General features: G+C 33.5%; 1 protein-coding gene across 1 annotated transcript in view; it reads left to right on the forward strand.

Moving 5' to 3' along the window:
- The window catches only part of l(2)k05911 (CLIP and Tryp_SPc domain-containing lethal (2) k05911), a 33457-nt gene extending 20489 nt beyond the window's left edge, over window positions 1-12968 (forward strand). Inside the window, exons 2-10 of the mRNA XM_085947439.1 lie at window positions 3017-3246; window positions 4923-5124; window positions 5652-5749; window positions 7992-8090; window positions 9170-9315; window positions 9505-9640; window positions 10866-11004; window positions 11783-11928; window positions 12320-12968. Of these exons, the coding sequence (XP_085803565.1) occupies window positions 3017-3246; window positions 4923-5124; window positions 5652-5749; window positions 7992-8090; window positions 9170-9315; window positions 9505-9640; window positions 10866-11004; window positions 11783-11928; window positions 12320-12475 (1352 nt within the window). The 3' untranslated portion in view covers window positions 12476-12968. The remainder of the gene's footprint in view (window positions 1-3016; window positions 3247-4922; window positions 5125-5651; window positions 5750-7991; window positions 8091-9169; window positions 9316-9504; window positions 9641-10865; window positions 11005-11782; window positions 11929-12319) is intronic.
- Window positions 12969-13780: the final 812 nt, after the last annotated feature.

Raw genomic sequence — 13780 nt, forward strand, 5'->3', positions numbered from 1 at the left:
TAATATATTAGTCTGATACAATTAAAATTTAACAAAAACAATGGGTTTTTTCAACAAACTAATGCGAAACCTGCTGTTGCATCTTTGCTAATATATTGGATATTCTCGGCTGCTCTGACAGACGAAGTGCTACATTCACGTCCAGTATATTTTTTTGTTTCAATTTTATTGACGACATGAACAAAAATACTTCTTCGCATAAATAGGTTGTTGAAAATGACATTAATAAATTTATAGCTTTACAGCTTAAAGATGGATATTCATCTTCCACTGATATCCAAAACTATGGAAATAATTTAATGTTCCTTGGGCGGCCCGGTACCATTTGATCCACGGACCGGGGGTTGGGGACCATGGGGACCACTGCTCTAGTAGATTAGTGTTTATCTTCGACGTATTGGTTGAACTTTGAAATAAAAATAGAACTAAGCAACGGGTACGGGTTAATTAAAATATAGAAAAAAACCGTTTTCTTTACATTTCTTATTCAGCTTTACAATAAAATATAGTTTAGTGCGTTTTTGTTTTTAGCCATTTAAAATTAAATGGCAGTATGACTGCAAGCTCCGAAGGAGAAAAAAAATCATTTTTCTGTAGAAAAAATCAAGGTTTCGTGCTTGACCGTACGTTGGTGTCATTTACGTTTTCATAGCTTTTTTCCATTATCGCAATGAAGTCGAGAACGACTTATTATAATATTATTGACAAATGTTTTCTTGGCATTTACAATACTTGATACACTAGATTTAAAAAACAGATATTGATTTGTCCATTTCACTTTATAGCATAGGTGCTAAGCATTGATATACTACTAGATGAGCAGTTCCCATACAAGTGTCATTTTAAAAATGTACCACAAACGAATATCGTCTTATAATATTTCCTTGTAGGTATAATGCGTTAAGACAGTTAACATGGATTCCCGAATTTCACCCGTATTGCCCTAGCTGTAAAACTAAATTTGCGTTCTTGGAATAGTGAACCTAAGGGTGGCTGCAACGCAAAACAGACAGAGCAAGTCGTCATGCGCTGACTATTAGTTAGAGTAAGATGCAAGCTAGACCGGGCTTACTCAGTAAGTTTTAACAAAGGCCGACTCGCTGAAAATCGGGCGTCATTTTAAGAAGCATATGATTCATCCAGTAGTATATCAATGGTGCTAAGTTACTGACGGATCGGAATCATCGTCATCGTCACCTGCATTTTATAGCTGATGCTCGTGATCACTCTGGAATACAACCGGATTCTGGATCAATTTTATCTCTTTTTTTCATATTCTCTGTTTGCTTGTAGCAGATGCTATATATTCTCCAGTGAATTTCTTCACCTCGGCACTCCATCTATCTCGCCACTCCATTGGTGTTCGGCTTCTGCCCCCTTTTCACGCCAGAAATAATTAACAATTAGAGGCTTTCTGGGCTTCGGCGATTAAAGTTTTAGATACTTGGTGACAGTGGCGCCTCGACGACTTTCTAGGTGGCTGGGTACAGTTATTAATTATTAAAAATACACACCTACACTACTTATAATAATGTGATTTTATTAATGGGAAATGAGTAATTTTTCGAATAAATAATATGATTAGCTGTGTTGTTACTGAAGCACATTTAAAAAAATCTGTATAAAAATATTAACTTAATTAATAATAATAATTAGTATAGACTTACCATTATCGGCTTTGAAGAACGACAAACAGCGAGTTTTTTTAAGGGGTTATTTGAATCGCTCCCCAGTATGCGTATACTAATGCTAATGCGTTCGCATCCTTTGTGGAACGAGATTTGTACGGCGGCGACAGGATGGGATCAAGTCAGCGGAAAATAGACGCAGTAGCTTTCTTAATTTTTACATAGGTCACCGGGTAAAGAGCGTATTTAATTTTAATAATTATTTGAATACCGCGTAATTAGAGATAAGAAAACTGGTCGATTTTGAAGACTAAGTATACTTACTACCAGTATAAAAAATACTTAGTACATAAACTTGTTCCAAAATACTTAATAGTATTTAGAATACTATATAGAGCGTTTGGCGTGCGTATGCGACAAAAGTTTCATACTCAACTGACACTAAAACCAACTCCTTATTAGTATTTGAAATACGTATCGGCTCAGGGAACTCAGACTGTGTATCGGTTTCAATAGAATCGCTAAAAATACGATGAGATCTGCTTGTTGAAAAGTCTCATTTATTATAAAATTTTAAACACATTTTAAATTTATGAGTTGTTTTTCTGTTAGGTCACAATATTCTTGTTAACAAAAATGAATAACAGTGATTTTTTTTAAATTTTAAACATGTTTTGAGCGGTCATATAACAAGCCTAAGCCTGTGCGTCATCTCACCACTATGCTGAGACACAAAATGTATGACATATTATTCATACATTCGAATGCAATATACTAATAAATTAAAATATACCTATATTCAAGTGCTATCTCGTTCGCGCACATTTAATGTCAATAGTGTTGAAAGTATACCAACTGGCGAGTGCACTGAATAGCGACTCGCCATGATATCATCACAAGTTTTTTGGAATAAGTTTATTGGGCCACAGATACTGAGTATGGGTAGTTTCATCCGAAACTTAAGTACACAAACTGGTGACAGTATTTCCAACTCACCTCTACGCGTGATCATCATTGTGTTATTAAATAATTTACAATCATTATTATTTTATTTATTTGTATAATAATAATAAATATCTCTCTAAAATAGTGACGGGTTTAGATGTATAAAATAAATAATTAAATAAGTTGTTCATTTAATTATGTAATGAAGTAGGTTTATTATGTCCAATAATAAAAATATCTGAAATGTATTTTTGAGATGATAATGAGAGCCGCCCCCTGCTTGGTGATATATTATGAAAGTAGCTAAGCAAAACCAAACCGCTTAGACTACCCTTTATCTTATCCTTTACATTTCGCCAAATACCTACTACCGAAATAACAAAATTAAAACAATACATTATTATATACCTACTTACTCACCTATGTTTATATTTTGATTTCAGCATCGGGACATGTACGACACAAGCGTCAGATTTGGCTGACACGAGTGGCAGGGGTGTCACGCCCCGCCTTGCCACATGCGCCCTGCTATACAGCGTCTGGCCAACTTGGCAAGTGCGCCTCCTTCAGAGAGTGCTATCCTTATTTCAAGGTTCCAAACTTGCCAGCATATGGTCCGTGGTTATTTGGAAACTATGACACTTGCAGTTACTTCAACGACCAAGTCAGACAGGTGAACAACATTTTTCTGACATACATTTTAGAATATTGCCTCACTTGTTTTATGTGTATTTTTTCATATATCAAACTGTATAGTGTATTTATATCACGAATCTCTACCCCCGCTCTGCTAACTACAAGAAGTTTTTTTTTTCTGTACCAGGGCTCGAAATGGACCGGAATGCACCGGAGCGCCGTTCTGGTTCATAAAATCCTCAAAATTATTGCTCTGTCTTGTGAAAATATCAATTTGACAGTCTGGACGAGATATGTCATTATAATAAAAAAAAATCTAACACACTAATAGATATCAATCTTAATATTTTCGTAAAATTATCGAGCGCTCCGGTTCGTAAAATTTTCCATTTCGAGCGCTGTAGCTGTACCCATTCATAGAGACGCCTTTACAAGCGAAATTCATATAGAGTCCACGTTCCGTTTTGGCGTACCTGAACCTCATTGGCTGCATACCGCCTAGTACCAATAGGCTCACCAATAAACGGTCCTGATTGTTTTACGAAATGTAAAAAAAGATGTACTGTTGCAAACCCATGCGAAATTATCTAAAAGCCTACCCTATATGGTAAATAAATTGCTAAGCATGTAGTAAAATTCAAAGAAAACCCTGGTCAGCGTATTAAATGTTTGGTGTAATGGGTCACTGAAAGATGTATTTTTATTAGTTTAAAAAAAAAGTGCAGAAGTGGCTTCTTGTTTATTAAACCGACGTTTACAAACTGAAATTTGGCTCAGCGATTATTATGTCATATTTTCTCATGTTACACAGGTTTGATATTATGTAAATCAGTGTTCTTCGACCAGTGGTCCGTGGACCGACGCCGGTCCGCAAGAATTTATTACCGTTCCGCGAAAGCTTTCACCATGCCAATGACCGACTATATCGCTATACGATTCTGGGAATTCACACTAGATGAGATGCTGGGAGAATAATTTTTGAATGCTGCTGATATTAACCAGAAAATCATATTCAACATCATAAGCCAACATTTAAAAGCGTTTGCTGAATACCCTAATAAATATTTTTCTGAAAATTAAGACCTACCTACGTAAAGGCGGATCTCTAACCTCTGGATTAATAATCCCTTTTTGAAAGATATTAAATCATGTGCACTTGATCCTCGTCAGAAAGAAAAGTTGATCGAGCTATCGTCTGATGTCACTATGGTGTCTAGACATAAAACGCAATCATTGTCTCAATTTTGGATATCCCTTGACAAAGAATATCCATCTCTGAATTATAAAGATCAGATTATTGGTCATTTTTTCGACTTCCTATGAGAATTTTTTTTTCATCTATGTCAGTAATAAAAACCAAACAGAGAAATCGATTGAATGTTAATGCAGCGCTTCGTCTTTCAGAAACAATGCTGCAACCACGTATTTCAAACTTGCTTACAAAAAAGCAGCATAAGATTAAATAAATAAAATTTTATCTATAATGATTATTATGTCTGGCTAATACCGGTCCGCGAAATATTTATCCTATGTTCACCGATCCGCGGGTGTTAAAAGGTTGAAGAACACTGAGTAAATAATATGAACATGCTATATTTTTAGATTCTTAGATAGTTATATTATATAATTACCTACCTAATTAAGGTCCTGCGGCCTGCTTTTATAATAAGCTTATTATTCAGCTTATCCATACTGTTATTTTTCCAAATATAGCCAGATGTCTTTCAAACTCTTGGCGTCTGCTGCGTCAGCCCAATAACACTTGAAACCGGTGGCCTCGGAGGAGTTCCTCAAGTTGCTCCTGTTGAAGAGTCTGCCGCGGCCAGACCAGCACTAGGGTCATGGCCACCACCCCTTCCTCCACTACCAACCCACCCGCCAGACCATTCAGCGCCTACACACCCTCCTGGCTTCGGTACAACAAATAATTGTTATATTTTTATTGTTGAAATTTTGTAGTTTGTAATATTTATAATTAACATATTATAGGTACCTTATATTCACGGTGGCAAAAAGATTATGAATCAACTACATCATGGAAATCAACTTTTCTAAATTTTATTTACTTACCTACTTTTATCTACAATGGCCTAGTTTGTAAAGCAGCCGTCTCTGGAAAGGCTGTGGGTCGTGCGTATAATCGGCTGGGCAAGAAGAACGCATTTTGTTTTTTCATATTTTCTAGGACTCAATATAATCACACAATATTATTAATGTAGTCTTCCATCTTTACAATAATATGTACTGAAATGATACACTTCGATATTAATGTTTTGTTTTCAAAACAAATCGGAGTTGCGGAAGCGCTTGGTCAGCACTTCTTGACTACCATTCTCAGTCAAAGATAATAGTAAAAATGCCCATGGACAATAATTTATGTCCCTACCAAATTTTACAATATCTTATATCCTGAAATGAAATATATTTTTTTATTATTTTCAGGTATTCCTGGTTACCCAACCACAAGTAGACCAATTACGACCAAATCACCGCATACTACATGGGCCACCAGACCTCCAATGACTACATTCAATCCACAAGTAAATAATACTATGCTAATCGAAATTTATTCCAGTTTTTAGGTCATCCATAAATTTTAAAGTGGCGTTACAACAAGTCACCCCCAAACATTTTTTTGTATCAGTGCTACGGTAAATTTACATATAAAAACTAATTGATTCTGTTGCGATGGACAATTTCACATATCCGAAATTAATTAAAATCAAATTTTGCTACTAATTATAGGTATAATAATTAGCGCGCGTTGGAGGGAACATTAATGCACTATTGTGTTGGTACAATGATGTCCCGTGGGTGTGGGCATGTCATGTGTTGCATAGGGATGGCACATTATAAAAGGTGGCGAATAAAGGAACGAATATAAATATAGTATAACTATTGAAAGCATTGGTGATAATAGACGATGCTTTCGCATAGTGACGTCCCGTGGCGGTAGGCATATTGAGCGTCGATTGGAGGCGGCAGTTACTCGAAGGGCGGCAAATTGAGGAAAATCATTTGGAATATATAGAAATAGCTAAGTACCTTAACTTAGTAACAACGAAAATAAATCTTTCCATTAAAAAATCAGCTCACTTGTTTTGTCGGGTTTGCGATATCTAGTTTACTTCCGTTGCTCTTCGACGTCTTTGGTGACCAGAAACGACACGTACAGATTTGCGAATAATAAAATTAGTCTGATATTTGGTTAGTAATGTATCCATACAACACATTTCTTAGATAGTGGACTCATGAAAGATATGATAAAAATAATGTATGAACAAATGAGGCGGCATTTTGGCGCTGCCTAGGGGCGGCATTTTATCTAGGGACGTCACTGCTTTCGCATCAATAGGAAGTGTCATCTCAGTTTAAAAAAAATCAAAGCATAAAAATCCTGACAATATAACTATACTTACCTAATTGTACTTTAATACCCACTGTGATATAAAATTTAGCGTCAGTTTATATCACACAGGCAATTTAATTTATTCACAAATTTGCCTCCATATACCTAAAACCACCACTGTTTGAGAATAGATTTCGTAGAAATGTTCGAATTCTCAGTGTGAATGTAAATTTAAAGGTTTTAGCACATTATTTGTCTGTTTAACATAGCCGAAAATAAATAATAAAATAGGTACCTACATACCTAATGATTTTTTAGATAATTTGAAACTACAAATGAAAGGGGGCTGCATTCTAAGTCTGCTTAAGGGCGGCACTTTACCTAAGTACGACACTGTGTTAGTAATACTCAGGGTTTTTTTTTCAAAAAATAAAGGTGCCGGAACGCACTTATTGACAAACTTCTTAACTACTAAAGTAAATTATATTCAAATATAATTTAAAGTGACTTTTCCTATGCCACAAAGCGCACGAAAAATTAAACAAACATTAAGACAAATAACCAACTAAAGTTGTAAAAAATAAAATTATAAAAACATCATATATTTGACTAAAAGTATATAGTGATTTCCATGGCCCCCACATACTGAAACGGTCCCCCAGTCCAGGATCTTTGGCGGTCCCACTACCTATCACTAAGGTTAAAGGCAGTGTGACGCTATATACCTAGTAGCGTTTTTTAAATGCCGTTCGAGGTAAAATTAAGGGTATTCAGTTTATTAACAATCATTAACCAAAAAATGCAATTATATAACCACATATTTTAAAATGTTAATACGCCTGAAGGAAATTAACGCCGCAGGGGATTTTTTTACGATTAGAGCAAATTTTTGATGTGCGTTTAACTCATTTATCTAGTCGATCTCACAGGCTAGAGCCCTGTCAGCCCCCCCCCCCCCCCCCCCCCCTTTGTGGTGGCAATGGTGATTTCCAAAGTTCGGTCCAATTCTCTTCTGGCAAATTGTCTCGATTCCTTTTATTAGTGTTAGAGTCTATGGCCGAATGTCTTCCACTGAGTAACCACCGATCAACGTATTTTGATAGGAACGAAAAGTGTCAAAGGTAGTCTGATGCGTTTGATGAACAAAGGTACGGAAACTGTTTTGGTCTTCAACGAAGCTCTTAGTGGGGTAATAATTAGATTCATTTGCGAAAATTCGCGTTCACATTCACTTGAAGAAATGGTAATAGAATTCAATGCAATATATCAAACAAGATAGTTTTTCAGGATATGTTTCAAACATTAAAAATACTGTGAAAAAAGGTGCCGGAACCCCGTTCCACCACGTTACATTACAAAAAAGCCCTGGTAATACTACTGTATTATGATAAATTAATGAATAATTATTATTTTACATTTTATTTTTTCAACAGAAACCGACTGGAAGACCTACCAATTCACCAGTTCTTACCACAGATGCAAACCATGTTTTGTCCGACCACATGTCTTGTGGATCAAAAAATGGTTACCAGGTAAAAAAAAATGATATATTAGTTAATATAATATAATATATAAATGGGAGCATTATATTTATCAAAAAGTCATAATGTTTACAACATACTTTCAAATTATTAATAAGTACCACACAGACAATTATCTTGCAGAAAAAATGGGTATATATATTGTATTAGTTTTGTGACATCACATTGTATACCTATAACTCTTTATCCCCTTCTCACAATAATCATCGCACTATATCAGATTCCTTAGGCTGTGGCATCATATAATATGCATGATCCCCTACGAGTGTGCATATCGTATTCATTGTATATGAGGAAGTAATGTAATTATTTTTTAACTCTTTGAACTCTCTTGGCCAGACAGATTCTAGAAGGGAGCTCAATTGGCCAGTGGGTCTGGCCCAGAGCAGGTTTACATTTACTCCCCGATTTATCAAAAGTGCAAGCATTGCCAACAAATGTAGTTAAACATTATAACATGCAGGATAAACCATCAAATTTACATTATTATCAACCGCTGAAATAAATTCTTGGAAAAATTGATGTACTTATCTATTCACCTGATTAAATATTTGCAATTTTCAAATATTTTTGAGACAGTCTATCGTAATATCCTATAAGGGGCAGACTTTTAATGCTTTTTCCACTTGCTACAGTGACCATATTTGTTTGTATTATGGAACTAGTATTTTTCTAACTCCTTGTACATTATTATTATTAGATATTCTCAATACATACAATAATTTCAACATGACTGTCATATTATCAGTATCATTTATTAGTTAAAAATCTAATGAAGTTTTTTTGTAAATATCAAAAATTTAGAAAAAGAGTTTTTCTTGTATATTCAGGTACTGCAGACAAATTTATTGACATTTTTCACTCGCGCTGGATCAGTATTAAGTTATTATTTATTATAAACATCACAAGTTTCCTACTTTAAACTTCTACAAGAATGTCCCGAATTTCGATCATAGTACCTAATACGTTTTGAAAAAAATTGACCAGAGTAGAAAAGGTTAAATATGAATAAAATAGAAATCTGTCATTTAGTTAGACAATGTTATATTTCAAATTTACAAATATTGTAGGACCAGGAAAGAATTGTCGGTGGACATAACGCAGACCCGAATGAGTGGCCATGGATTGCAGGATTATTCAATGCTGGCAGACAATTTTGCGGCGGCTCCTTGATTGATGAAATCCACATACTCACCGCAGCTCACTGTGTTGCCACGTAAGTAGTATAAATTTCCTGATTTTGAAAATGAACTGTGACCTCTGAAGATGGTGATTGAAAAGAACGTGCTGTTTTACACTGTCTTAATCGATGGTGATGGGATCCACCTCAAGTCTCTATGAGTCTTTTCTGTACACCCACGGCTAGGTGAGGCTTACTATATTAAAAGCCCATTGTTTCTTACAGAATGACATCTTCAGATGTAGCACGAGTCACTGTGAAATTGGGTGATCACGACATCAGAACTAACAATGAAATACGTCATGTAGAAAAACGTGTTAAGAGAGTAGTGCGGCATAGAGGATTCGACATGAGAACTCTGGTAAAACATTATTGATTCATTAATAATTATTTTAAGAATTGATTTATTATAAAAATTAAATATTATATATGTACCTAGGTTATTGAAATTTTAAAATATTTTTTAATCTATTTTACATTAAAGGTAATGGACATTTATTTTCAAATTTGACATAGTGAACATTGAATTTTCATGTCTTGAGGGGTAGTGACTACTCACTATAGTTATAGAACTTAAGGACGGACCTGCACAGAAGCACACTTACTTTCGTGCGCATATAGTAGGTGTGTATACGCTGCGTCTGTGTGAAAAGTCTGTTTTACACGATACAATATAATATTCCCAGTTTTACAATGAATACTCCATCTCGATCGGAGTATTACAAAAAACTTTTACAAAGACAAGCACGAGAAATTATTGTTTTTAATGTGACCAAATATAAAAGTGATGAAGAAACAGTACAATTATAATGATAGCTAGATATATTGTGATAATTGTTTTCTGTGTTTTTACAACAATTTTACTAAAAATACCAAATAAAAGACATTATTTGTAAATTATAAAAAAATATGATTGGGTCATCGATATATTTGATAAATGACGTATACTGTTCACTTTCTACTAATTAAGTTATAATTTGTGTTCTAATTATTTAAATAATAAATAGCTGCAGTAATATAAGTAGTTCATGTGGGTTTATTGATTTATTTCCTTCCAAAATCAATAATTACCCAGTATTATTTAACCTAACTAGCATATGAATAATAATAATTAAGATGTGAAATTATTTTAATTTATTTTTCTATTGTTAATTATAGAATAATAATTGGACTTCTCAATGAATTACTGAGAATAGAATTGTTATACTTAAACTAAAAACCTAATTTCGCCGGATTTGTTTTCTCAAAAAATGACAACACAGATATCTTTTACACACGACTACAGCAACTTCTGTTATCGCCGAGATCTTGTTGTGGACAGTAGTATAACAATTAATCATATTGAAAGTAACTTTGACGATTTGCTACGTTTAATACGAGCTGTTCCCTTCTTAGACACTCCTGTACTGGCCGAAAACGAAAACAGCCGAACCCAACGGAACATCAAAAAGTTAACGTTTATGTTGTCGGACTATAGTAATATATTATTTTGCCTTCTCACTAATTTGTTATTTTTTCAACAAGCATATCGAAATATATTTCACAGTTTAATTTTAATCGGTGTGTTATTATTCTTTATCTTTCAGTATAACGACGTGGCGGTATTAACAATGGATTCGCCAGTACATTTTTCACACCAAGTGCGTCCAGTTTGCCTTCCTTACGGAAGTACTCTTTATGGTGGCAGCACTGCAACGGTCATTGGATGGGGAAGTCTCAAAGAAAGTAATAAAACTATTTTTAATTAAAAGAATGTCATTATTTAATAGATTAATTAATTACTAACATTTTGTTTGTTTTGTCTTCAGTGTACTTCAGAAAATCGTGTTTAATAATAAATATTTTGTTGCAAAAGTGTAATACATAATCAAACCCAAGATAGGCCTCGCGGCAGTATGCTTGATATGTATTCATAGATTCATATTAAACACAGAAATATGATAGAATTGCAGCAGGTTTCCGAGTAATTGAGATTATGAAATAACGATTGTCAAGCTTTCCTGCTGCAAGGGGCCTCGATACATGAATATATAAAGTGTCTAATAACAAAAACTAATAAATCATGTTCAAAAGCTAAAAAAAATGTAATTATATATGGCTTCAAAAATGCGCCAAAATCATAATATATGAACAGTGATAATTAATAAAGTCAATAATGTCCAATTTTATTTTTCGTATAATATTTATTGCATAATAGAAATCGGCAGACTGTTCTAATTTGAAAATAAAATGGAAAAAAACAAATGTTAAAACCAGCCAAGTGTATTTATTACACTTGACGCACAAAAATGACCTTTACCACTAATATTGAATTGTGGACTTATCTGTTTTTGTAATTAGACTCCTGATATATCAGAGAACATGAATCGTGAACAATCAAGAGAATTGGAACCAGTTCCGGCATTAGTAACCCGGACTTAAATTGAATTACGTAGATGAGAGAATAATAGCAAAATCTTGATAAGGTTATTTTTAATATCATTTACATTTCTTTATTTTCAAGGTGGTCCACAACCCGGCGTTTTACAGGAAGTCTCAATACCGATTTGGACAAATGCTGAATGTAGACAGAAGTATGGGTCAGCTGCTCCAGGTGGAATAGTCGACCATATGATTTGTGCCGGCCGAGCGACCAAAGATTCCTGTAGTGTAAGTATTACATACGAAGATATTCTTGTAGAGAAAATTACATAAAAAAGGTGTTCTTAACAATAATCACAAATTCAATGCGATTATACGAATTGTCTTCTGTATATATTATGTAAGTCAGTTGAGAATGCTTGATTAACAACATTTGAGTAATAAGTATCTTTGCAAGGTGTTTGTGCGCACGCACACAAAAAATTGATTGCCGTACACAGCTAACTGAGTTTTTTTGTTCAGTATAAAACTTTATATACAAAATGAGTCTATCTGTTTCAAAGTCGGTGATACTCTTATATTTTCTCGGCGATCTAAAATGCATATCTATTTTGCTAATCATGTAAAATTCTTCTGCATATTTGAATATATTTTTAAGACTCGCTTGTTGGTATTACAGGGGGATTCTGGAGGTCCATTAATGGTAGGTGAAGGAGGGCGGTGGACGCAAGTTGGAGTCGTTTCATGGGGCATCGGTTGCGGAAAGGGACAATACCCCGGAGTATACTCCAGAGTCACAACATTCATGCCGTGGATTCAAAAGAACACAAAATAATCATATTTATTCTCACGTCTTTAGGTTCATTTAAATTAGTTTCGCCAATGTGCAATGGGCTAACAACTAAAAGTTAAATCTAAATAAACACTTCATTTAAATATCTCCGTATTATAACAATTTGTAACAGTCACAAATACGTGCTGCGATAATAGGTACATAAAATTCTTTTTACTTGTGAAATGTTGCCATATTGGAAAAATTCAATTTTTCTGTTATAATATATTTAGACTTGTTTTAAAGTTACATCGCAGTACCTATACCTACATGCTTTTATATAAATGATTCTTTAATTGTAAGGTAAAATACTTATAATTATTAATAATAGTAAGTGAATAGAATTAATATAGGATAGGATAAAATAAGAAACACTCATTTACCAGTTTTAATCTTGTACTAGATTTATTGGATAAAATGTTTGTATTTGACATAATTAAATATTACAAGGGATGAATGTTCAATATTTTATATGAAAATAGAGATCTCAAATCCAGTTTGGTGGCTTTTCTTTCCCCATCCCAATATGCAAATAAAAAAACAATTTTTAATTTTAATTAAAAGAAAAATAATCGTCTATAAATTGTTAGAAACTTATTAATTAATTATTATATAATATAATGGGTAATTATATCACAATGCAATCATGCAAAATCTTATATTTCAAAAATTATTAAAAGCAAATCAAAAAAAAAAAGATTTGTACTTAGTGCAAAATCTAATAATATTTCAGTGTTAAATCATTTTATTTACCCAAACTCATTGTATTTACACACTGTATTACCCAAAATATTGTATTTACCCAAAATCATTAAATTAAAAATTCAAATTGATCCACTCTAATTAGGTACAGTAAAAACAAAACAATGATTTGGTTCGTGGATTGTATGCGTACGAATACGTATGAATGCCTACGCGCTCATCGGCTGGCAGGTGTTTAGTACGGCCCCCATCCGCATGCACACCATCGACCAACCGATTTATTGTCTTGTTTTTACTCTAAGTGAATATTAGACACATATTAAATATAGTAATATAATATTTATGCATATTTTCATTCATTAATACATAATATTACAAAGATTATTTTAATAAGAAATAAAAATTGTTAAATGTATACATTGGATGAATTTAAATTGTGGTTTAAATTATTACAATATGAATTCAAATAAATTATGGTATATATAAATTATGTGCTACTCACTCCCAAACATTGAAAATGCTCACTGATACGGAAAAAAAACTATAATGCGCTGTTGAAAAACCAAACACTGAAATCTGTTTGAATGGTATAACAGTGCAAGCTCT

The sequence above is a fragment of the Rhyacophila brunnea genome, unplaced genomic scaffold, assembly GCF_057557595.1.
Source record: "Rhyacophila brunnea isolate RB1 unplaced genomic scaffold, BYU_Rbru_1.0 scaffold_2, whole genome shotgun sequence".
Taxonomy (NCBI): domain Eukaryota; kingdom Metazoa; phylum Arthropoda; class Insecta; order Trichoptera; family Rhyacophilidae; genus Rhyacophila; species Rhyacophila brunnea.